This window comes from Danio rerio, chromosome 24 (assembly GCF_049306965.1).
Source record: "Danio rerio strain Tuebingen ecotype United States chromosome 24, GRCz12tu, whole genome shotgun sequence".
Lineage (NCBI taxonomy): Eukaryota > Metazoa > Chordata > Actinopteri > Cypriniformes > Danionidae > Danio > Danio rerio.
Genome location: NC_133199.1, coordinates 36,092,191 through 36,119,157, shown reverse-complemented (window position 1 = coordinate 36,119,157; position 26,967 = coordinate 36,092,191). Strand labels below are relative to the sequence as shown.

General features: G+C 36.4%; 2 protein-coding genes across 5 annotated transcripts in view; both read left to right on the top strand.

Moving 5' to 3' along the window:
* rsu1 (Ras suppressor protein 1) overlaps positions 1 to 15,915 on the top strand; it is an 83,735-nt gene extending 67,820 nt beyond the window's left edge. For 2 of the 4 annotated variants that reach the window (XM_021470373.3, XM_009297565.5), the window contains exon 9: positions 11,561 to 15,915. In XM_021470373.3, the coding sequence (XP_021326048.1) occupies positions 11,561 to 11,663 (103 nt within the window). In that variant the 3' untranslated portion in view covers positions 11,664 to 15,915. The remainder of the gene's footprint in view (positions 1 to 11,560) is intronic. The other 2 variants (XR_012399496.1, XR_012399495.1) reach the window with 2 other exon arrangements.
* Positions 15,916 to 15,961: 46 nt separating this feature from the next.
* On the top strand, positions 15,962 to 24,349 carry c1ql3a (complement component 1, q subcomponent-like 3a). The gene is made up of 3 exons (XM_009297562.5): positions 15,962 to 16,039; positions 21,226 to 21,933; positions 23,443 to 24,349. Exons 2-3 carry the CDS (start codon positions 21,340 to 21,342, stop codon positions 23,620 to 23,622), a joined length of 774 nt encoding a protein of 257 aa, XP_009295837.1. The 5' UTR covers positions 15,962 to 16,039; positions 21,226 to 21,339; the 3' UTR covers positions 23,623 to 24,349.
* Positions 24,350 to 26,967: the final 2,618 nt, after the last annotated feature.

Below are 26,967 nucleotides of genomic sequence, written 5' to 3'. Positions count from 1 at the left end.
CATCCTGGAGATATGGTTGTTTCAATTTAAAAACTGTAATACCTAGTAGACAGGCGACAAATGAGTATTTGAGTGAGTCAGTGAATCAAACATTCAATAGATTCTTTTGAAAACACTGATTGATTCAGTGGTGATATAGGTGAAGTGTTTGAGTGATAAGAGATTAATTCCGAAATGCTGATTTATCCAATAAGTAGTTGAATCATTATGTTATAAGACTGATTGGTCCAGTAGTGATATAGGTGAAGTGTCTGAATGAGTCACTAAATGAGTCTTTTAAGAGATTCATTCAGAAATGCTGATTAATCAAGTGAGTCATTGAATCATTCTTTGAAAAAATAATTGTAATAGACTGATTGGTCCTGTAGTGATTTATTGGAAGTGTTTGAGTGTGACACTAAATGATTATTTTTAGTGATTCATTCATAAATGCTGATTTATCCAATAAGTTGTTAAATAATTCATTTTGAAATACAGATTAATCCAGTAAAGAAATAGGTGAAGTGTCTAAGTGAGTCACTGAATCATTCTTTTAAGAGATTCGTTCAGAAATGCTGATTTATTCACTGAGTCATTGAATCATTAATTTTAAAAGACTGATTGAGCCAGTGATATAGGTAAAGTGTCTGATTGAGTCACTGAATCATTCTTATAAGAGATTCATTAAGAAATTCTGATTAATCTGATTAGTGATTGAATCATTTATTGAAAATTTTACTTTAAAAGACTGCTTGATCCAGTAGTGATGTAGGTGAAGTGTCTGAGTGAGTCACTGAATCATTCTTATAGGAGATTTGTTCATAAATGCGGATTAATCCAATGAGTCATTGAATCGTTCATTTTAAAACGACGAATTGATCCAGTAGTGATATAGGGGAAGTGTTTAAATGAGTCACTGAATCATTCTTATAAGAAATTCTTTCTGAATTGTGGATTAATCCAATGAATCATTTATTGTAAAAGAAGGATTAATCCAGTAGTAATATAGGTGAAGTGTCTGAGTAAGTCACTGAATCATTCTTTTAAGAGATTCGTTCAGAGATGTGGATTAATCCAATGAGTCACTGAATCATTCTTATAAGAAATTCTTTCTGAAATGTGGATTAATCCAATGAATCATTTATTGTAAAAGAAGGATTAATCCAGTAGTAATATAGGTGAAGTGTCTGAGTAAGTCACTGAATCATTCTTTTAAGAGATTCGTTCAGAGATGTGGATTAATCCAATGAGTCATTGAATCATTCATTGTAAACGACAGATTGATCCAGTGGTGATATAGGTAAAGTGTTTAAGTACAAATGATACAAAAGCCGCTCTCGTTTTCACAATTTTTGCGTTTCATTTATAACACTATATGTAGAAAAGTCCAGGAGTCATTTGGCAAAGTCGCTCTGTTGAACAGGACTCTGACTCTTTCTTGGGTCAGTCTGTGACAGTGTTATGAACTGGAGCTGATCTTCAGACGTGGTGTGAGTTTAGTCTCTGTGCCTGAAGCCTGCAGGACCCTGACAGAGAGAGAACGCTTTAAAGATTCAGCTCACACCCTCTGCGTATCAGCCTCCTGTAAAACAGCCCAATTTAGCCCTGACACCAGCGCAAACATCTACGTGCATCTGTCAAGCCTGATTCCTTCAGTCAGACTCAAGCAGCTCACATACAAACAGCGCTTTCTGACATCAGCCTATGAGCTCACTGACATGCTCTCGGCTGTGTGAAAATCATCAGATCATGTCATGAGAGTCAACGATGAACACTTTAAAGTCAGCTGACCTTTCGGTGACTCTATGCCCATTTGTTCTGACATCTTAAATTTGAGTATTTAATTAATTAATTAAAAAAAAAGTTCAATATGTTTACATTGGATCTGTGGTTTAATGTTTAATGCATAATGACACATAAAGTCAAATGCAGAGTAGAATTTGTCCATTTAGCTTTTTCATTTAACAATAAAAATACAGAGGAATAAAAATGCATACTCGAAGCCACAAGTTGGTTAGTGTGCCACCAGTGTTTACAGAAATATCGCTCTACTACAAGTGTGATATTGCATTTATACACAGTTCGACAGCATAATTGTGTACTGTATATAAAAATGAAAACACGGCGAGTCTCAAAAATCCTTTTTTGCGAGGAACTACTTTCTTCCACCATTTATTCCCAACTGCAGCTGACAGACAGAACAGCAAAAACCATTGCTAATTCAACAACATCACTTTAGAGCAGGGGTCTCAAACTCAATTTACCTGGGGGCCGCAGAAGGCAAAGTCTGGGTGAGGCTGGGCCGCATAAGGGATTTCACAAAAAAAAGTCCTCAAATGTCATTATTAACAGTTTTAATTATTTGTTCTGAACATGAAGTGTCCTGAACATTAATAGAACATTGAGTGAAGATTATGAACAGTTCTTCTGAACATGGCATCTTTTGCCTACTTCTTGCTGCCAGAGACTTGACAGCGCTTCTTCTCACAAATCTGAACCACATTTGGCTTTAGAGCGGAAGCAGTTGAGACCCTCAGTATGGCTTGAAAATGATCATCATTAAGTCTAGACCTGTACTTTGACTTATTGAAGTCCTAGGGAAAAAAGTGGGGGAACTCACTCAAAACTTCCATTCCCTCACCTAAAAAAAGGTGTATATATGTATAAATAAAACAACCCCACCCCACTCCAGTCACATCAGTCTGTACCAGTCTGTATCTACCTATAATATCAATATATATAAGATGCAGGGCAGGCACGTGCACACATGGGGCTCAACCTGTGCAGAGCACATGCCCTTTTTAGTCTTGAATAGAAAGTGCCCTTCCAAAATGATCAAAAGTGCCCCCGCGATGCGACACACCCTCGGTCCCGCCCTTCAGTAGGCGCGCGATAACACCGCTCGCGCGACAACAAAGCTGATCAGAACGCGCGCGACAACGCGCATTGAGTGACAAGCGCGCTGTGTACGGATAGAATCAGCGGAGCGTGGAGCGCTCTCTCTCCCCGCTCCGCTGATTCTGTCAGAGTACAGCGGTTGGCGCGGGCCACAAAATATTGCACTGAGGGCCGCAAATGGCCCGCGGGCCGCGAGTTTGAGACCCCTGCTTTAGAGCCAGTATTTGAACAATTCTCTAGTGTAATGTTTAAATTGATGACAAAACAGGTAATTTTGCTGACATTTTAAGATTATAAGGCTGAACGGCATGAAATGCCATCGGTATATATAGATTCCCCAGTATTTCTCTGCTGCAATCAGGAGATCACAATATTTAATGCCATCACTTACCTGTTCTGCAATGATTTGATCAGCTTGAAATATGAAATATAAAATTTTCCTCTAAGGGCTTGTTATACGGTCTATGTTGCCATCTTGTGGCAGTCAGCCATCAATTCTTTGCCCTGCATGGCCGTGGATGCACTGAATATCTGAAAATATAAATGTTTGAGGTCACTATCCGTATAAATTAACTGCATAGTTGCAATCTAAACAACTGCAATTTTTGCCTGAAAAAGCCTTAAAAGTACATTATGTTGTCCAACAGCTGCAATATTTGTTAAACTGTAGTGAGTTGTTTGGTCTTTCTTTAGTCCTAGTGTGTGCAGAGTAATACCATGGTGTACGCAGGGTTTTAAGAAAGTATTAAAAGCTGATAAATCAATTTTGAGAAAATTAAGTCCCTTAAACGATATTAAAAAGTTTTAATCATGTTTTTGCAAGGTCTTAAATTTTGTTCAAGCATTGTCCAAAGTGTTTGACTTCAAAAAAGCATAAATATATTTATTTTCCTCCTAATATTAACAACGACGTGCATGATTGGTTTGAGCCGGGGCACGTCCGGCCAAGCTCCTTCGTCCAGGTGATGTCACGTAATTTGAGACAAATGTGGGAAGGTGATGTGACGCTTTCCACATGTAATGAAACCATTGAGCGAAACACACGGCAAAATGGGAAAATGTACGTTTGCGTACTCCTGGTAGGAGAAAGACGAGTTTAAACAGTGGCTGAAGCCTGTCGCTAAAAACAACCACATAGTTTATTCTTTCATGCTTTGTTTTTTCGGAGCTTATCAGAGTTCTATTGCATAGTTGTGCTCCATTGATTTTTTTTTTAACTAGAACTGTTTATTAAGTTAAAGATTTGATTCTGATTGGAACTTGAAGTGGCAATGAGGTCTTAAAATATTCTGAGAAGATCTTTAAAAAGTCTTAAAAAGGTATTGAAAATATCTTTAGGATTTCTGCATATACACTGAATTCAGAAGGGTAAAGAGGCAGTACAAGTACTGATATTGTTTTATTCTGCCAATCAGATCCGAAAACCAGACAGAACTGTTGAGAATTATTCACCCTCTTTGATTTTTTTTTCTTCTTTTTTTTTATATTTCCCAAATTATGTAAAACAGAGCAAGGCGATTTTTTTTTCTTTTAATTAAAAAAAAAAAGGCATTTTTTGGTCAAAATTATTAGCCCCTTTAAGCTATATATAATCTTTTGATAATCTACAGAACAAGCCATCGTTATACAATAACTTGCCTAATTACCCTAACTATGGAACAAAAGCAATGCCAAAAGTATTGAATTAAAAAGCTTGTTGAATAACACAAACTGAAAAAAATGAGGAAAAACAATAATCTGGACAAACTAAATACATTTTGCAAACGTTTACCCGTGGCAGAACCCTAAAAATTAGAAAAAGAAGAGAAAGGCAGGCAGAGTGATAGCTAAAAAGGATAAATAGAAATGTTAATTTAGAATAACGGATGACTTATTTAAGCGCAATAGCCTAAATAAATGTCATAAAATAATATTTTTAATAATCATAACAATAATAATAATTTAAATAATGAAAATATATAGCCTATCCCAATCCTGCGTTTAAACATTGCAATAACTTCATAGTCTAATAACCCCTTATGGTTATGCCATAGCTATATTAGACGGTTCTGTATGAATAACTGAAGACACCCCTTTAATGCATTTGCACGTTATGTTAAACTATTTTAAATTACACGTCCCATCTATACAAGACCTTAGGCTAAATCATAGCTGAACACTCTCTGTTTAACAGTTCAAATAAACTGTTTTGTGTGATTGATGACAGAATTTTTAGTTTTTAGGTGAACTGTCTTTTTAAGCAAAATCCTCTTGGCTTCATATTCCCAGTATCCCGATCACTAAACACTGAATTAAACATAAGAAGACATGCTTTACAAACCATCACATGCAAGCACTTCAAAGTCAGTGCTAATTTTCAGTAGACAGTGCAGTTTTGAAGTGTGTGTGTGTTTTTTTTTCCTTGGAATGTGTGAGATAAAAAGCTGCAGTGGAGGTCTCTGGTGGTCCGCAGGGGCTTCAGTAGTGCCTCTTGCTTCACTGCTCCAGAGGAGGAACGGGAACCTCCGCCTCCCAGGAGATGAACCTCAGACAGGGCCACACAGATGGAGCAGCAGCTCAGTGCTTAAGAGAGATGCACAGACACACAATGAACAGGAGAGAAGAGCTACATCTGTCTGCTGAGACACGCCACAATAAAAGACAAAAAAATCCAAATCATGACATGAGTAAAACAATAGAAAGTACGACTGTTGAAGCTGAGACAGTCGAAATTATGAGATAGTCATTACCATAAGAGAAACTCAAAATTGCGAAAACAAGTATGTTAGTCTTAAAGAACCCATATTATGGGTTTTTGAAAATTCCCCTCCATGTAGTGTGTAACACAGCTCTAAGTGAAGTGAAGTATCCAGCTAAGGCTTAAATCTGTAAGTGTACAGTGTTTAAAACGGTTGATTCATCTATAAAAGAGTCGACTCATAGTGCTTCAAACGAGTCGCCTTGATACCGAGTCATTAGGTGTTTCGCCATGACGTACTAACAAAACCAAGTTATTCACGTGCACGCGCAAACCCGGGAGATTTCAAACCTGAGGCCCCGCCCTCTGACGCAGAAACCCAGACACACACACACACACACCCACAAACACAGGGACACAAACATGCCGGTCAATTGAAGTCACACTGCAGATGGATATTATATTGAGTCTCTACCCAAAGATGAAACATCAGCATTATAACCAAGCAGTTGGGAACTACTGGAAACTTCTGCAAACTACATGCTACAAAGAATACTTCATTAGCGTTTGTTAAAGGAAGGATCAGTAAAGAGTAACTTACTGATGGACGTCAGGATGGGTTTCTTCCTCCATTTCTCAAGTGTAAGTACGTGCGATTAAAGTTGTTGCCTCGTTGACTCTAGCTTGCAAATGTATTTAGTTGTGATTTGTTACTTGTAACCGCGTGTACTGTATCAGGTTAACTGGCTATATTCTAATATCGCGTGCAAAGTCACGTTAAAAACGCGACACGTGCTGCTTTGTTTACGGAGCTCCGTGGACGAGGGTAGTGTGTGTGTGCTCAATAAAATAGTTAGTCGTCTGAATTTTCAAGTCCATAGTCTGTATTTACATTGACCCACTGGCAGCTAAAATCCATGCCTACACTATCAAGCGTGTATGAACTGTGATTACTTTTATATTGCTGATTAGCTGTTTGGCATTTAACTCTCTGACTGAAGGCAGTCGACCAATCGCAACAGGCTGTCATTGGTCCAATCAGCGCAGATTAGCTTCGCGCTAAGGAGGGGTTTGGGAACAAATGAATCACTGGACGATTCATACAGGAGTCGCTGGGATAATTAGGTAAAAATAAATGCAGATTATAAGACCATGAAAGTGTTTTTTGACCTTGCATACATATTAGACTGTTGTTGGAGACCCTTACAACCAAGATATGACCCTATTTCATGTATAATATGGGCTCTTTAAAGGGATAGTTCACCCAAAAATAAAAATGTACTCGCTTTCAAATGGTTCCAACCTTTTTGAGTTTCTTTCTTCAATCGAACACAAGAGAAGATGTTGTATCCATGGACATCCAGGAAAAAACAATTATTATGGAAGTCAATTGTAGGGTACAGTGTTAACCCTAAGAATGACCAGTATGTTAGATGAAGAAGAGCCGGAGTCAGAGATTCAAATAAATAAATAAAGTTTACTGAAGATAGTTTGCAGTTTCATCAGCAGAAGCCAGCTTCAACACTTGCAATGAGTTCCTATGCTGCTCTCCTTACAATCACAAATCAATAACAATTATACGCTCAACACCTGACCTGTAGTGTGATTCAGGTAACAGGTTGGTTAAAGCAAAGATAGACTATTTTAAATATGTACGTCAATGCGGGGTCATATCTGAATCCAGATAGTGATGGCGAAAGGAGGCTTGGGTCAAGTCACCTGTAGACAATTATGAGCTGGTCTCAGACCTGTAGAACTGACCCATTGGATGCATATACATACGCAAGAAACAATCTGTTATAAAAACCCAAAGTTGTTTCTATGTACTCTCAGCTGTCTTATCAGACTAGTTCAAAACAGTTTTTTTTAAACAGTTAATTGTTTTATTTAAGTTACAGAGAAATGCTGACTTTTTTTTTCTCTCATATGGCGTGCGGTATTAAATTCCATTACACTCTCACCAGACCTTACTCCTTATTTGCGTCTAATACCCCAGTTTGTCATGGCGGCATGAATGAAATGTTCATGAGTGTAAAGTTTGTCAACACATTTCTAAACATAATAGTTTTAATAAGTCATTTCTAATAACTGATTTATTTTATCTTTGTCATGATGACAGTACATAATATTTTACTAGATATTTCTCAAGACAATTAGGTTAACTAGGCAGGTTAGGGTAATTAGGCAAGTCATTGTATAACAATGATTTGTTCTGTAGACTATCGAGAGAGAAAAAAAAAAACGCTTAAAAGGACTAATCATTTTGTCACTAAAATGGCTTTTAAAAAATGTTAAAAACTGCTTTTATTCTAGCCGAAATAAAACAAATAAGACTTTCTCCAGAAGAAAAAATATTATCAGACATACTGTTAAAATTGCTTTGCTCTGCTAATCATCATTTGGAAAATATTTTACAAAGAACAAAAAATCGAAGGGGGTTTAATAATTCTGATTACAACTCAATGTTTGTTAGAAGTGAACAAAATTTGGAGGTAAACCTTTTTGACAATCTGAGGCTTCAAAAAAAATGTAAGAAAATAAATTGAGAAATTATCTTTATTTAATATTCTAATGATTTTTGACATTTTTAAAAACTGTACATTCAAAAATGACTTCTTATTGCAAACTACTACTTAAAATGAGTTCAAACAACACGATTCACATAAGTTTTTTTTTTTAACTTTATTGTTTTGTGGTCAATCCATACATTTGTAAAAATAATTATGTTAAATGTATTGATTTGTGTTGGGCCAACATAAAGGAATTGTGTAGAAGCCAGCAGTCTTTTTAGTGTCGTTTTGACTCATACAATGTATTTTAGGCTTTTCTTTATAACATTTGTGGTCTAGGGTCACACATGATATAAATGTGCTTTTATACACTGGAAAATAAAATGATTAATTGGATTTACTAATTTTGTACTAAAGGTAAGTGTTTGAAAACATTTTATATTGGCTGAATTTAAACAAACAAATTACATTTAGTAATGTTCAACTTCATTTGTTTCTTTAAATTCAGCCCATATAAATTGTTTGCAACCACTTACCCTAAAAAAATGTGTAAATCCAATGAATCTTTTTTCCAGCATAGCATGTTTTATCCCCCCCAAAAAATGTTCTTTAGTACTCTGCAAAAGTCATGAGGGAGAGTAGATTATGATCTGACCAATGCTGTGTATGAAGGCGGCTCAGATCTTCACCAGTCCAGTCTGCTTCCGCTAGCTCATTAATACTCGTCTCTGATTGGATGTTGACACAGCGGCTGGTGTCTACAGGCTTATGGCTCTACACCAAGCCAGCCTGGACCATCACTATGACATCCCCAAGTGTAATTAAAGTACACTATTTGAGGGAGAATTTATAATTGCAGTGCAGGGAAATGTCAAGTGGCAGCTCAGATTCATGACTAAAGTTCATATCAAATATTTACAGCGGCCGTTCTCAACCCAGCGCTCAGTGTTCGAGTCATTTTAATTACATCGCAGAAGAGGAGATGCTAAACGGTCCTTCTGTTCGCAGTCAAAGTGACCTACAGTACGCTTATTACTGTTCACTCTGCATAAACTATATTTAACCCAGTACAGTGGAATCATGTTAAAGAAAAAGCTCAGTCAATAAGAGTTCCAGTTATCAATCGCACTTGAAAACTAACAATAAATTTAAGATTTATTGATCATAATTGTGACATGTCATGCTTGCTCTTTCTTAGAATTTTGATCTTTTTTAGTGACTGTCTCATAATTAAAATCTTTTTCATTTCATTTTAAATGTTTATTGATTGACTGTTTTCTTTTCAGATTTATGTTAAACATTATTTTGTACAAAACATTACGTAGTTTTTTTTGTGTTCCGCTTTCTCCACAAAAAAAGAGGAAAACAGTTAAAGCAAAAATTAAAAATTATTTTATTAGTAATAATAGGGAAATGTGCACTTAAGAAATTAAAGGTAGATTTTTCAGAAAAAAGATTGTGGTGATCTGATATTGGGCGGTCTAGTGACCTAATATCAACATTCTAACATCATAACTGGTTGGAATACCTATGTTTTTTTTGATGATGATATACAGTTGAAGTCAGAATTATTAGCCCCTCTGAATTATTAGCCTCCTGTTTATTTTTTCCCCCAATTTCTGTTTAACAGAGAGATTTTTTCAACACATTTCTGAACTCATTTCTAATAACTGATTTATTTTATCTTTGCCATGTTAACAATAAATAATATTTGACTAAGAATTTCTCAAGACACTTCTATACAGCTAAAAGTGACATTTAAAGGCTTAACTAGGTTAATTAGGTTAACTATGCAGGTTAGGGTAATTAGGCAAGTCATTGTATAACGATGGTTTGTTCTGTAGACTATCGAAAAAATATATAGCTTAAAGGAGCTAATAATATTGACCTTAAAATGGTGCCTAAAAAATTAAAAACTGCTTTTATTCTAGCCGAAATTAAACAATTAAGAATTTCTCCAGAAGAAACAATATTATCAGACATACTGTGAAAATTTCCTTGCTCTGTTAAACATCATTTGGGAATTATTTAATAAGAAAAAAATATCAAAGGGGGCTAATAATTCTGACTTCAACTGCAAATATGAGCAATATCACACGAGTACTATATGGTATATTGGCACTGGTGGGAGGAGTGCGTTAAATATCCCACTGCTATCAGCCAATCAGATTCGAGAACCAGACAGAACTGTTGTATAAATATATTTGTATGTATGTATGTATGTATGTATGTATGTATGTATGTATGTATATATTCACAAAAACCTACAATTTTGACAAATTTTCTTATAGATGTAACTTTTTACTTTAAAGTCATTTTGGGAAAAAAAATAAAATAAAAAATTCTCATGTAAATGGCTTCCATTCCATTCACTCTGATTCTTTAGGGAAAAAAATGACAAAAACAACAATGGCAATATAATAAAATATTTAGTAATTATATAATTAAAAAATGTGTGTACGTGTATGTGTGTGTATATATATATATATATATATATATATATGTGTGTGTGTGTGTGTGTGTGTGTGTGTGTGTGTGTGTGTGTGTGTGTGTGTGTGTGTGTGTGTGTGTGTGTGTGTTCGATGCCACATTTTTTCCCATTTATTTTTTATTATTAGGTAAATGATCACTTAAAAATCAAAAACATCTTTTTAACAAAAATATTTTATTTTTATACCTTATAAGGTCATTATTTTGAAATAAAAAGTCATTCATTCATTTATTCGTATTCTGTACTATAAAAGTAGACATTTTCTTCTCATGTGGCATATTCCATACTATTCATTTTAATTCAATGATGACAAAAAACACACACACAAAAAAAATCTTTGATCGTTTTTTTTTTTTTTTTTGCAACAACTTTAATCTTTTATCTTCAAAGCACTTAAATTTAGTTGTTTAGTTAACTTAATTTGTGTTGGGACAAGATGAAGGAACTGTGGATCCCAGCATTTTACAGTGCAGAATCTATTAATAAATAAACTTTAGAGACTTGTCTAGACTAGAGCATTCCAAATCCCTTTATTTCAGGATGCTCCCTATGTATGCAGTGTACAGCAAAGCAGATTACAGTACAAGAGCCAATGAATCCAGCCTCCATAATACACATTGTCACTCCCATTCACTCCAAGTCTCTCTCTCTCTTTCTCTCTCTCCCTGTATCACTGAAGCCAGTCTTTGAGCGCTGCTGAAATGGAGAGCGTCCACTGAACTGGAAATTGCTCTTTCTCTCCCGGCGTCCGCTGTGTGTGTAGGGTGGTTGTGGATAATTGTCTCTCTGTGCCATACACAGCTGTAGCCGAGGGGTGTTAGACAGCACAGAGACTTCAGTGTCCCGGCGGGCGACCCGTCAGTGCATTTGACTCAATTAATCCTCTTTCAGCTGGTTAACACTAAAAATATAAGTCCCCTTCCTCGAGCGCTCTGCATTCAAGGCCTTTTGAAGAGCCTACAAGCGGCCAGGTGTGATCTCACAATGTCTGTTTGTGTTTTGCAGTCTGTACGGGCGACACATGCAGGCCAATCCAGAGGCACCCAAAAAAAATGCCGACAAATCCAAGAAGATCAGCCGCAAGCCGCTGGCGGCCAAGAACAAGTGAAGACCAGGAGCTGATCTGAGATCAATGCAACGTCCATGCATGTGCCTTCTTCAGTTCATATTTATTGTTCTTTTGTTTTTTGTATTGCTTCAGTATTACCTAACCACCCTGCCTAAAACATTTAATGATGTAGTTCACTTCCAGAATAACTGGTCACCATTGACTTCCATAATAAGGAAAAAAATACTATGAAACTCAATAGTGACTATCAACTGATTGGTTAGCATAATAATTGTTTCCCTACTACAGAAGTCAATGGTGACTATCAACTGATTGGTTAGCATCATAGTGAACATTGACTTCCATAGTAGGGAATAAAATACTATCAACCGTTTAGCATCATGGTATTTTTGTTCCCCATACTATGGAACTCAATGGATGCTTTCAGCTGTTTGGTTAGCATAATTCTTCCCTACTTTGGATGTCAATGGTGGCTTTCAACTAATTGGTTAGCATCATAGTATTTCTTTCCCTAATATGGAATTCAGTGGTGACTAGTAACTGATTGTATTGCATCATATATTTCCCCTACTATGGAAGTCAATGGTGACTGTCAACTAATTGGTTAGCTTCATAGAATTTTTCCCTACTATGGAAGTCAAGAGTGACTATCAACTGATTGGTTTGCATCATAGTATTTTTTTTCCTTCTATGGAAGTCAATGGTGACTATCAACTAATTTGTTAGCTTCATAGTATTTTTCCTTACTATGGAGTCAATGGTGACTATCAACTGATTGGTTAGCTTCATAGTGTTTTTCCCCTAATGTGGAAGTCAATGGTGACTGATAACTTGATTGGATAGTATTAATTAATTGACCATCAACTGATTGGTTAGCATCATAGTATGTTTTCCCCTACTGTTGAAGTCAATGGTGACTAATATCTGGTTAGCTGTATGTTTTCCTTTACTATGGAAGTCAATGGTGTCTGTCAGCTGGTTGATCAGCAACATAGTTACTATTGACTTCCATAGTAGGAAAAAATACTATTAACTAATTAGATAGCGTAATTTTTTCCCTGCTATGAAAGTCAGTGGTGACTGTCAATGATTGGTTTGCAACATTTTTCTAAATATCTACTTTTGTGTTCAATAGAAGAAGAAAACATCTCAAAATAGGTTTGGTGCAAGCGGAAGACAAGAAAATCATGACTGAATTATATTTATTATATTTATATTATTTAAGATATTTTGAAGAATGTTCGAAAATGGTAGCCATTGACTGAGTATTAGTCATTTTTTCCTTATTTTTAAAGTTGATGGCTGTCAGTTTTCGCATTCTTCAAAATATCTTCTTTTGTGTTCAACAGAATAAAACAATGTACTACAGTTTTGGTGGTGAGGTTTGAGGGTGAGCAGATGGTGTGTACATTTTTATCAGTTTAGAAGTAGTTTACTTCCAGAAATGACTAGTGAACTATGACTTTCAATTTAAACTGATTTTCACTGTTGAATGCGATAGTATTTTTTTTCCTACTGTTTATGTTAATGGTGATCATTGATTGTTTGGATACAAAAAAAAATCCAAATTATTTTCTGTGTTCAGAAGATAAAAACTGGAGGATAAGTAAATAATGACTGAAATTTAAATTTTGGAAATAAACTCTATTTTTTTTAACTGTTCAATCTAAAACATTTAAAGTGACAGTTCACCCAAAAATTGAGCATTCTGCTGGAAAAATACTATCCATTGACTTCCATCATATATCTTTATCTTACCGGTGATTGCCAATGGTGACTTGTTTCCACATTCTTTTAAATACCTCTTAAAAAAAGAAGAAAAAAAAAGATTGAGACCCCTTTGAGGGTGACCAGAGTCCATTTGTATTTTGGGTGCCTTTAAAAGAGTAATTCATTTCCAGGACTGGTGACTGGTCACCATTGATTTATAATTCCAGTTGATTTTCACCATTAAATACCAAAGTAATTGTCCTATAAAAGAATTTGGATATCAAAATATTCTAAAATATCATTCAGAAAGCAATAAGTGGAGGATGAGTAAATAATGACTGAAGTAAACTCCTTTTTTTAAATGCTAGTTCATCCAAAATGAAAATTCTCTCATCATTTACTCTCCCTTTTATTTTGAAACTTTATGAGTTTCCTTCTTCGGTTAAACACAAAACAAGACATTTTGAAAAAAAAAAAAGCAGGAAACTGGTAACCATTGACTTCCACAGTATTTATTTTTGCCTAGTAATGAAGTCAATGTTACTGTATACAAAGTGAATAGTGAGTAAGTTTTCAGTTTTAGGAGAACTATCCCTGCAATTGCACAACCACCCCACCTAAAGCATTTAAAGAGACAGCTCACCCAAAAATGAACGTTCATCCTTAACTTGTTCCAGATCTTTTATTTATTTTTTTTTTGTCTGATGAACCCAAAACAAGATATTTTGAAGAATGTTGGAAAATGGAAGCCATAGACTTCCATTGTATTTCTATTTCCTACTGAAGTCAATAGCCCCTTTCACACAGTGATACCGGTAAATATCTGGAAAATTTACGGAACGATTTTACTGGTAAATTAAAAAAAGGGGTGTACACACATTTTTCTGGAAAAGACCGTTCACACATCCATTCCAAAATACCATTAAATTTTGACATCATTAACCAGAAATGAGCTTTAAAAATGCTGCGCTTGCATTTGTAAACATTTGACTACATTACAAACTTTGTGGATGGATAAGTTTTATCAACTTCGATGATAACATATGGAGGAACACTTCGCATGTCGAGATGTTCATAATACGTGTGTGTGTGCTGGCGCTCACCAACTGATACTTGTGCACAAGCATCAGAGCTTGAAGGTAAACAAAAAGCGGTTTATCATAAGCATTTCGTCAATATTTTTTACACAGTTGGCATTAAGTAGGAACATAGAAACGTAACCTGACCAACATCTAGCAGCTGAATGTGTCCGGAAAAATTTTCAAAGGCTTTTATTTTCATTATTTCTGAATGTTCTGATTGGCTGAAGTAGACATCTCAGATCACACGTTCTAGACGTGAACACGCTCTTTCCGGCAATCTTCCTTCTGTGTTCACACAGAGAGCAGAATTCCAGCAAATTACCGGTAATGTTACAACTTGTCTTTCCGGAAAATAGCCGGAAATAATATTTTCAAAAAGGGCCTGTTCACAAATACAGACCTTTCGGGAAAATTGCCGGTAATTTTACAGAAAGATCTGTATGTGTGAAAGGGGCTAATCTCTAACAGTCCTCTAAAATATATTTTCTTTGTGTGTGTGTGTGTGTGTGTGTGTGTGTGTGTGTGTGTGTGTGTGCGTGCGTGCGTGCGTGCGTGCGTAATATAAATGAAAGTCAAGTGAGAGTGAATAACTGGTGTTGTTTTGGGTGAACTCAAGAAGGATTTTAACCACTGACTTCCAGTCGGTCACCATTGATTACTACAGTAATTTTTCCTTACCATAGAAGTGAATGGAGACCATTCAGATACCAAATTTTTCCAAAATTTCTTCTGTGCTCATCAAAAGATAACAAGTACAACGTTTGTCTGGATGTGAATTACTCTTAAAAGTGTCCTTTTTAATCCAACGCCTTTGAAGTGCCACTTGTGCCCACTCTAAGGCTGGTTTTTGGGCCTGAATCAGACTTCTGAGCACGTGTGAGTCGCGTCTCCTGAGAGCCGGCGGGAGTGTTGTCCTGTTCAACCATCCAGACGAGGAGAGCAGTGAGTTTTTGGGAGCCGGTGACGAGCATTTTGCGAGCGTACAGGGATTTAGCCGGAGTGTGGTGGTCTTAGTGGCGTCTGTGCAGGATTGTGTGGGGGTCTCTAAGGGGACACCGCCGACTGCTTCCTCTGCCTCTTAATGACAGATATGAATGGCTGGAGTTTCAGATGCTACACAGCAGAGATGTGAGCCCAGAGAAACGCCATTCCAGAGGGTCAACAAGATGGCGCGACGAACCGCAGGTGGTGTCATTGTTTCTGATTGTGTACAAGTGAACATGACGGTGCAGCTTTTTACACAATATTTGTAAACACAAAAACAAAGGAGTGTGTTTTCTGTGTTCACTACAGCTTTATATTGCATACACTAACAAAGCTTGGCTGATTTCGAAATTTTACTTTTTTTTATCAATATGTATTTTAAATGATCCCAAGCTGTTTCACTGCAATCACGTTTAAATGAGTTATATTTGAAGATGTTTTATGATGTGCACAATGTACTGTGCTATACATTGAAATTTTGACATTGAAATAAAGTCAGCATTTTGTTGAACCATTACCCCTATTTTTCATTCATTTTTTCATATTCTTTATCAGGGGTCGCCACAGCGGAATGAACCGCCAACTTATCCTGCAAATGTTTTATGCAGCGAATGCCCTTCCAGCTGCAACCCATCACTGGTAAACATCCATACACACTCATTCACACACACACACACACACACACACACTATGGACAATTTAGCTTATTCAGTTCACCTATACCGCATGTCTTTGGACTTGTGGGGGAAACCGGAGCACCAAGAGGAAACCCACACCAACATGGGAAGTACATGCAAACTCCACACAGAAATGCCAACTGATCCAGCTGAGGCTCAAATCAGTGAATTTCTTGCTGTGAGGTGAAAGGGATACCCACTGCGCCATTGCAATGCCCCGTACTGCTATTGTTTCATCATCAATTTGTCTGAAATGGCAACAATGTATAATGCCTGATTCCCATGGGGCTTCAGCGCCAACGCTTCATTGAGGGCGTGTCTGAAATCGAGGCTGACGCAATCCTCATAGCAGAGTCAGCCAATGAAATTAGTCCGCAATCAGCTACAGTCTGAGCTAAGGTTTTGCTTAAAGTGATCTGGGGTGTGTTTCCAAACACCATCATTAGCCAACTAAGGTCACAAGTTTCATTTTTTTAAAGATAGCTCGTTGATTTGGCGTTTCCCAAATCCATCGTTTCGACGAACATGCTCAAACTGTGTCGCAAAACCTCTAGAGCTGTAGTTAGAAGCATAGTTCTTGGCTATGTTCTATTCCTCCCCCCTATGCCCTATTCATTTAGAATGTTCCAACATTTAAACTTGGAATAAATAAAAAAACATTAAAGTCATCTTAGTCATCTTTTAGGTGTAATCTGCTTTCAAGGTATTTTTACATTCAGTTTTAATGATTGGTAAATTGCACTTCCATCGTAGTGCACTTTGAAATGCCATTCTGAACGCAGCCGTAGTTCATGACGAAAGCTAGAGATTAACTATTTTGTTAAAAGCTGAATTTACAATACGTCTCCAAAGCTTGTGAAAGAAATATATATAGCATATGTTAATGTTTTTAATTTAGAGTAGGTAATTTAGTAGGAAATGTATCTTTACTTTAGGCATATATGACATGAGCCTGTTGGTTAGAAGATTTACGCAGTGGTTTGAATGTGTCAAATTGTAAAGGTAGACTTAAAACAAAATGTCCTACTTAATAATAATAATAATAACATTAAAAATAAATTAATCATTAAAAATAATAATAATCATTATTATTTATCATTATAAGGTAGGATTTATTTTCTTAATAAATAGCCTATACTGTAAATTACAACCATTAGCCTAACAATTAGTAGAATTTATATATGAGATTAGAGTGTTAGCTAAGTGGTTTTATGTTTTAGAATAGAATATGTAATATTCTCAATAACGTTTGTAAATAAAACATTGGCCCTACATCGTTCTTTTCCCAAACGATGCATTGTACTATGATAGTTCAGTCACAAGTTATGTTGTTGTTTGGGAAGCGCATCCCTGATTGGCTGCATCTTCCATTGGCGCTTAAAAAGTGGAAGTGGTGCAGACGAATCCACAATTCAGTCCGGCAAATTTTTGACGTCACCCATTCAAAGTAAATGGGAAGCATTGATATTGACGCCTCGATTGAATCAGGCGTAATACTGTTTAAAGGTTTGGGATTTGTTTGATTTTTCAATCTTTTTTAAATCATCTTTTACATCGTGCAATTAAAAAAAAAAATCACAGTCATTTCTGTTGAGCACATGAACACAACGGCAAATCAGCGCAGTTTAAGAACATGCTCAACAGCGATCAAATGTTAGCGGGAAATGGACGTTATTAAAAGTCCAGTATCGATTGGTACTGAAATCAAGTATTGCAACAAAACTACTTACAATATTGTTTTTCAAAATTGCACACTTTTTTCTTGCAACTCGACGTCACAAATGTGCAATTCTAAGAAAATGTTCTGAACTGCAAGGTGTTTATGAGTTGTTTCGAGAAGATCAACTATTTCAAAGAATTGCTAGTAGTAAGTTTGCAAGAAAGAAAGTTGCCTTTGTGATTTTTCCACTGTGCAGAAACAGGTTTCGTTGATCTACTCGAGTTTAAAATCTAGCACATTCCAGCACACATTTGCTAATTTGTCAATGTTCAACCATCACAAGTTAAAAATAAGTTCAACTTCCACGAAAGTTCTGAAGCAGAATGGCTGATTCTCAGAGTGTGATCTGACACGGCTGTGGAGGATCATCATCACATCTAAAAACAATCTTCCCATCGGACGCCCCGTCATGGTCTGAACGGCAGATCATGGGGTAAAGGAGCTGACCTTTCAGATGATGATGATGATGGGCTGTGTTCGCAGAAGGTCTATGATGGCCACGTGGGATTCCCTGTCTCTCTCTCTTCGCTAATATTCTGCTCACTTTATTATTACCCCGTCCAGACACCATGTGTGCATCGCTCTGTCCTCCATGTTCACACTCTCAGCAGGCACATCTGTCCAGTTCACGTTCCTCTTTCCTCAAGTGCTCAGCATGAACATCTGTCCACGGCGAAGTCCTGAAGCTCTCCATCCACGTCTGAAAGTTTGCATTGGGAGAGCTGGCGTTTCTAAAAGTTTCCTCGCAAACTGTTGGACATTCATTACAGTCTTCAGACGATCAATCTCTTCCTCGGTTCTTCAGATCCCGACCCGAGCTTGTCCCATCCTTCTGCCAGCGTCGATAGAAAGCGGGACGTTGAAGTTTAAAAATGAGTGCGAACGCCGATGGATCACCACAGCCAACAATTACTCACTGACCTTTCAGATGAATCCTTGAATGTCTTTTTCCCTGCTTTGAGTTACAGACTCGTAGCGATTTTTAGCTTGGCTTGATTACTTTTTTTTGTTTGTTTTGGTTGGTTTTATCACCCTGTTTGGAACGATTTCTGGTGGCGTACTCTCTATGCAGCTCATACGCTGAAGGGCATTACGGCCCTCGCTAACCGAGGTCATTGATTTTTTTTGCTGTGTGATTTATGGGGCCAGGGAAACTCCTCTGGAGAGCAGGTCCCATGCTGGCGTCGTCCGAGAGACGCCGGACTAGGGATAGTGGCCCATTGTGTTGTCTGAAGATAATTGGGTGTCTTCAACACCTTTGCTGAGTCAAAACTCGGAACAATACAATGAATTCAGTGGTGACTAGTTCGACTAGCCAATCGGCGGAGCAACTAACCTGTTGAATTGGTGGGGGGAGCATTGAGTAGTCGATTGGCAGATTGGAGTTAAATGAAGGATTTGTTCCTGCGTGCTGTAGTGGCAGAGCATCACTGGCAGGTCTATAGTATTGGCATACATGTCGCACAGTCGCCTTCAAAGCTCATTCTCAGGGAGACGTGAATAAACATTTCCGATAGCGTCGTTATTTTGTTTTGTTTTTTTACTGTGTGGTGACCTAGAACGTCAGCTTGACTAAGAAGGGATAGTTCACATGCAAAAGTTTGGATTGCACATCTGGACGTTAAAGAAACGTGTTTAGGTTATGGGAAAATAAGTTGTATTTTATTAAAGTTTATTTTTAAAGCGTTAAATAATCCCACAAAGTGATATAGCTTACACTTTCCTAACATTTAGAAATACTTAAATGTTTATAAAATTATAATTTTGCTTGAGTACAACAACCAAAAATGTGTTTAAGTTTTTACTTTTCAATGATTGCTAATTTGATTCCCCATACATTTTGTCATGTTTTAATTATAGTATATGAAACACTTTAATATTATATTTTAAGTAGTTTAGAAGGTATTTAATGTGTATAAAATTACACTTAGGTGATTGCTATTTCGATTCCCCCAAAACTGAATTTTTATTTAATAATATGTTGTGCTACTTTTATTTTGTTATTCTTATTTAGATTTTAAAAGTACAATTAAATACAGTTGAAGTAAAAATTATTGAACACCCTGAATTATTAGCCCCCCTATTTATTTTTTCCTCCAATTTTTGTTTAACGGAGAGATTTCTTCAACACATTTGTAAACATAATAGTTTTAATAACTCAATTCTAATAACTGATTTATTTTATCATTGCCATGAAGACAGTAAATAATATTTGACTAGATATTTCTCAGGACACTTCTATACAGCTTAAAGTGACATTTAAAGGCTTAACTAGGTTAATTAGGTTAAGCAGGTTAGGGTAATTAGGCAAGTGATTGTATAATGATGGTTTGTTCTGTAGACTATCCAAAAAATATATAGCTTAAAGGGGCTAATAATTTTGGCCTTAAAGCCGAAAATAAGCCGAAATCTAGCCGAAATAATACAAGTAAGACTTTTAATAGAAGAAAAAATATTATCAGACATACTGTGAACATTCCCTTGCTAAACATCATTTGGGAAATATTTAAAAAGAAAAAAAATCAAAGGGGGCTAATAACTCTGGTTTTAACTGTATATAAAACTGCTTTGCTGATTTTAAGAAAATTATTAACATTTGAAGTGTAGATTTGTTTTTTTATTATGAGAATGCAATCATAATTTGCTCTGAATTCATTAAAGTGAAAAACCATATTGCAATTGTTTACAGTTTCTATTTTTAAAACTTGGGTTTTAGATTAACTATTAATATTTTGTGTAAAATTGTATATTTCTTTATATTGTATTTTTGGTCAGATTTTACATTTTTACTACCTAAAATGGGCATTTGATATAGTTATGTTAATGGTAATGTTGATTAAATACATCTTTAGGTAGTTTATAATGGATTAAATCAGCTTATGGAGCTGTTTCTACTTTAAAAAGATAGTATCAAGGTGTGTAAACTTTCCTGCTCTATTTCAACTGTGTGCGATAGTTTTGGTTTTAAGTGGCTTTTGTCTCGTCTGTGGTGCGCAGATGTGTCTGTGATTTTTATAAGGCATCGCTGGATCTTTCCCTCCCTCTTTCCTCTGGTGTCCTCACACTCACGCAGAGCGCTCACTTCTCCAAATCTTCATCACATGCGCCTTTATTCTGCTCATCCAGTCTTCTGTGCGCAGAGGAAACACTTGAAAAGCGAGGGGAAAGACACCAGGCTGCTTGCGCGGATCAGTGCGCGTCCGCCAGTGGAGTTTATCTTTGCGCGTCCACATGTGGAGAGACGGAGACTGAGAGATGCTGAAGCGCGGCTGAGAGAGAGCAGACATCAGCACTAAACAACTTCACTGAGAAATAAGAACAAGAAGTGGAGGAAAAAAAGAGAGAGAGAGAGAGAGAAAGGGACTGTTGGGGACCGAGCCAAAAGTTCATTAACAAAACCAATCGGACTTTTTTTTTCTCATCTGTAGGGTCCCTCGCCAACCTTCAAAATTTCGCCCAAAAGCAGACAGGAGGATCGGCCGGTGCTGACGCGACTCGTCGGCAGGAAGCGGCTGATCGCGGCGGGGGTGCTCGGTGTGGTCATGGTCCTGGTGCTGGTCATCCTCATCCCGGTTTTGGTGAGCTCTGCCGGGTCATCCGCTGCTCACTATGAGATGCTCGGCACCTGCAGGATGGTTTGCGATCCGTACGGTACCAAATCACCAACCAGCACGGTCTCAGCAGACCCGGTGCGGGACAGCAACCTTATGCAGTCTTTACCAACTTTTATACAGGGTCCGAAAGGTGAACCAGGACGCCCTGGGAAAGCGGGGCCGAGGGGCCCTCCTGGTGAACCCGGACCACCTGGACCCCCTGGACCTCCCGGAGAGAGAGGGGACCCGGGTCGACCTGGATTACCAGGACAGCCGGGACCAAACCTGGCCACCGGCGCCATCAGCGCGGCCACCTACAGCACCGTGCCCAAAATCGCCTTTTACGCAGGGCTCAAAAAGCAGCACGAGGGCTACGAGCTGCTTAAGTTTGACGACGTGGTCACGAATCTCGGGAATCATTACGACCCTACCACGGGCAAATTCACCTGCTCCATACCGGGAATATACTACTTTACCTACCATGTGCTGATGCGCGGAGGAGACGGAACCAGCATGTGGGCTGATCTGTGTAAGAACCAGCAGGTGAGAACGCGCGCGCGCGCGCACGCAACTAAATACACTGAAAAATATTATTGACCTACTAAACCTGTAAGACTTTCTTTCTTTTATTTCCTTTCCTTTTTCTTTCTAAAATGCTATTTGTTTATTTAAGAAAAATATTCAATTTTGAAAAAAAATATTTTTTGTTTCACCTAACCACATTTAAAAAGTTTGTTTGCAGCCCCAGAAAATCACGTTAAATATTTCCTGAGTTATATTCATCCATGATTTATGCCTTCTTGTAGGCGTTGTTCCTTAATATAAAATACATAGATCAAACCATCATAAGTAGTGAAAATTATTCATAATGGAAACGTCTGTTATTGTTATTAATAATCAATGAAATATGAATAGAATTAAGTGTTTTTTGTAAGATTTATATAATTATAATTAATTAATAAAACTACTACAGTTTAAATATGCCAGTCAAACCTAATCAATAAGAAAGCATTCGACTAATTTTGATGTCTTCTTTGATAAATGATAGTATCTTTCATCCAGATGTTATGGATAAATGCTTATGTTTTTCTAAACATTTAGGTCACTCAGCTTTTACTAAACAAAAAGAAAGAACTGCATTGTCTAATAAAGATAGTTGTCATCGAAAGCCTTAAATTTGAAATTTGCTTTGGGTTTTTGGAGTGATTAAAATGAAGTCTGCACTGGGCGCAGTCTCACAAGGTGAAAATGAATGACTTCACACCTGTATTCACACCTAAATTAAAAACTTAAATATACTGTGTTAATAGATGCAACAGCTTGAGCGAGTCAAAGAAACATTGCATGCCTCATGCAGGAGCAGCATCCAGCATGACAGATTATTAAGAACAGTCATTTAAAGAGTTTTTGCTCACATGACTTGCATTAAATCACACCAGCATAAATGAAAATGAATGGTCACAATTTATATGTTAGTATCTACTGTAGCTAGTAATTATTAATAGTTTGGATTAGTCTTTTTAATACATATCTTGGTTTTTGTTGATTGTAATTAGTTTTTTAATTATTTAAAAGGTGTAGTTGTTTTAGTTGAACTAAATTAAAATGAATATATTTTATATATATGTATATACATAATAACATTTTTCTAAATAAATATATAAAATTTGAAAATCCTGCAACAAAATACTAATGAAAAACTAAAGTTTCTGCAGTGTTGCCATATATTTTAATACCTTGAAGCAATTCTGCAGTTTTCATTGACATCAAAGGTTTGTGAATATATCTTTTATATATATATATATATATATATATATATATATATATATATATATATATATATATATATATATATATATATATATAGATGTATATATAGATGTATGTGTATGTATGTATATATATATATATATATATATATATATATATATATATATATATATATATATATATATATATATATATATATAGATGTATATATATATATATAAATGTATGTGTGTATATATACAGCTGGAACGATGCACTAAATGTAGTTGTCTCGTCCCGCAGGTGCGTGCCAGTGCCATCGCCCAGGACGCAGATCAAAACTACGACTACGCCAGCAACAGTGCCATCCTTCACCTGGAGCCTGGAGATGAAGTCTACATCAAACTAGATGGAGGAAAAGCCCATGGCGGCAACAACAACAAGTACAGCACCTTCTCTGGTTTTATTATATACGCCGATTAGGACATACGCGCCTCCTCCAGACGGGCTCTCTCTCTGCTATTCCCCCTATTCTTTTTTTTTAACGTTTCTTTTGCATATTTTTTTCCTTTGGGCCCGGGGCAAGCAGACAGACCTACTCAAACATCCCTCATCATTAGTCAGTAGATGTGGGTTTGAAGGCAGAACACTTTGCCCTGCAATCCAAAAATCAAGAACCAACCAAAAAAGAAATACAGAAAAAAAGGCCCGGAGAAAGAAGCACTTCATCACTGAGGAAAGCTGGAAAGGAAGCAAGCGAGGAGTCTTTCTATGTCTGTGGCCATCAAAGAAGCCTGAGATGTTTTATAACGTGACATAATCCTGCTATATGTGCAATAATCTTGCTATCTGGTAATGCCTAACATGAAGCATTAGCCCAAAATTGTCATCGTCGAATGTGTAATCTGACCAAAACGATCCTCGTGTGTTACTGAAACACTGCTTATGTTTGTTCGGTACTATTGGTGAAGCTAATTATGAATTATAGACATACAACAATATACCTTGATGGCTTGCAGTGAAAATATATCCCAGAATTGTTAAAGCTTTCAACGGTTTACGTTTAATCTGCAGTGTCAGGGTGCTTTTTTTTTTTTTTGCTATGTAACATTAGCCGTAGGGGTGTGCGATATCATAATGATTGTTTTCACGATGTGTGAGCTTACATAACATTCATCTTAAAGTTTAAAAAGCCAGTATTATTCATCAGAAAAAAAAAAAATATATATATATATATATATATATATATATATATATATTTTTTTTTTTTTTTTTTTTTTTTTCTACATCTATAAGATGTCTTTATGCATTTTATTCCAGAATGAATCTGTTTTTGAAATAATAATTTTAGCCAACGATTCATTAAGATAGACGCTTGCATCATTCAATGAATCACTCATTCAAGCTTGGATTTGTCGCCACCTACTGGTGGTTTTAGTAGCATATTTAAAGGTGCAGTAGGTGATCTGCCAAAATGCTATGCGTTAGCATAATATTTTTGAAACACAGTCCCTCTCCTGCCACCCAAAGCCACGCCTCCTGAAATCACAAACTCACACCATAAGGATGACAGTAGACAACGCACTGAATCAGGGGTTCTCAACCTTTCTCACATCGGGCCCCATTACTTTGTTTGATCAAATGTTGAAGGCCCCCCTGACAGTTGAAGTCAGAAATATTATATTAACCCCCTATATATATATATATTTCCCAAATTATGTTTAACAGAGCAAGGAAATTTTCACAGTATGTCTGATAATATTTTTTCTTCTGGAGAAAGTCTTGTTTGTTTTATTTCGGCTAGAATAAAAGCAGTTTTGAATTTTTTCAACACAATTTAAGGTCAAAATTATTAGCCCCTTTAAGTTATATTTTATTTCGATAGTTTACAGAACAAACCATCATTATACAATGACTTGCCTAATTACCCTAACCTGACTAGTTAACCTAATTAATCTTGTTAAGCCTTTAAATGTCAATTTAAGCTGAACAGAAATGTCTTGAAAAATATGTAGTTCAATATTATTTGAAATGAATTGTTAAAACTAGTTTAGAAATTTGTTGAGAAAATCTTCTCTCCGTTAAACAGAAATTGTTGGAAAATAAACAGGGGAGCTAATAATTTTGGAGAGCTAATAATTCTGATTTCAAGACCCACAGGTCAACAGGGAGATTGTAAAAGGCTAGCTTCTGCTTTAAACTGGACTGACTGAATATCTACTATTAAAAATCTACTACTCAAAAATATACAGACAAATGTAAAATACAGTAAAACACCCTAAATCTGTTAAAACGCATCCATCTGGTAGCGGTTGAGTTTGCAGGATATTATTGGGAGATCGCTGACAGGAACAGGGAACAGCTCCGCCAGAGCGCGTCTGAAGCTCATGTGCAAGTTTATTTTACATTCATGGCAGAAACACCACTGAGCCTGGCTAGATCCTCCTGTATGAGCGCGCATCCATTATAAAACAATCACAGGACCTTAATTTAGACAACTATGTGGATATATTAAATAGTTTACACAAAAATACTTAAAGAGAGACTTTCACTTTAACTTCATGCATAGTTTGTGAATGAACAGACTTACTTGTAGTAGATGCAGACGCGATAATAAGGCTGTTTTTGTGCTGAGTTTGAAGTAATCAGAGAAAAGGAGAAGACGCATTACTTAGATCATTTCATTTAGCATATTAGCAATGAAATCCAAAAATGATAGTATAATATTGAGAGTTAATCTCGTGAACCACCTGCAGTATTGCCGTGACCCACCGGTTGAGAACCAGTTAGAAAACTATATAGTACTTTATAATACTACAATTACCATCAAAAACTGTATTATATCTAGCACGTTTTCAGTTGTAGCAAGCAAAACTTGACATTATGTGCAATATTTCATGCATGCAAGGATCGCCGGTCTCACACTCTCAATCTTTCACTGGAAGATTTCAGTGGCTGAACAACACTTCTGTGCATATAACCCATTTGTAACACAACACAATCTACATCAGCTCTACGTGACTAAAATAGTTTTAATACATAACAATACCTGTCTAAAAGAAATACTTCAGCCATGGTGTCGTTTTTCCTCCAGCATGCAAAATCAACCCCAATAATCATTTAGGATTTTAAAAAGTTTTGATTCAGCTTTTGTTTTTACCACTGTCACTCTCTCGTGTGCACGTCATGAACGCGGCGGATCTGCGTGAACGGGTCCACAGATGTACAAATCTACATTTGCTGACAGACAGTTTGGGCTACTTATCAGAATAATGGGAATTGTCAATATTTAATTGATGAACATTTTTAGTCTTATGCCTCACCCAGAATATAAGAATACATATTAACACATTTAGATCATTTACTTTAATCAGTAGTATTGAAATGTGAAGAGACTTTTAACCAGCATAACAAAGATGTTTCTGAAGACAGTCACCTACTGCACCTCTCAAACCATGACCTAAACCTAAATGTACGAGCACGAAAACACACTCATCAGAATGTTGAATTATCATCATCTTAATAATTATACGTTAGATATTTTAAATCAACATCACGCACCCCCTAGCTAGGCGGCATCTTTTATTGCACACAGACGTACTAGACCAAGAAGGAATATGTATCTTGTGATATTTAGAGCACTATGCAGAGTATGGGTGTTAATATGTAAATGTGTATCTATCTTCAGAGATTTCCAGAATGTGATTAATAATAATAATAATAATAATATTGCATCTTATTTTTCAGTGTAAATATGGCAACAGAGTGTTTTCTTTAAATACGAAGGAGCGCCGGGTGACCGTTTGTATCTGTGTCACTCTCATCTCC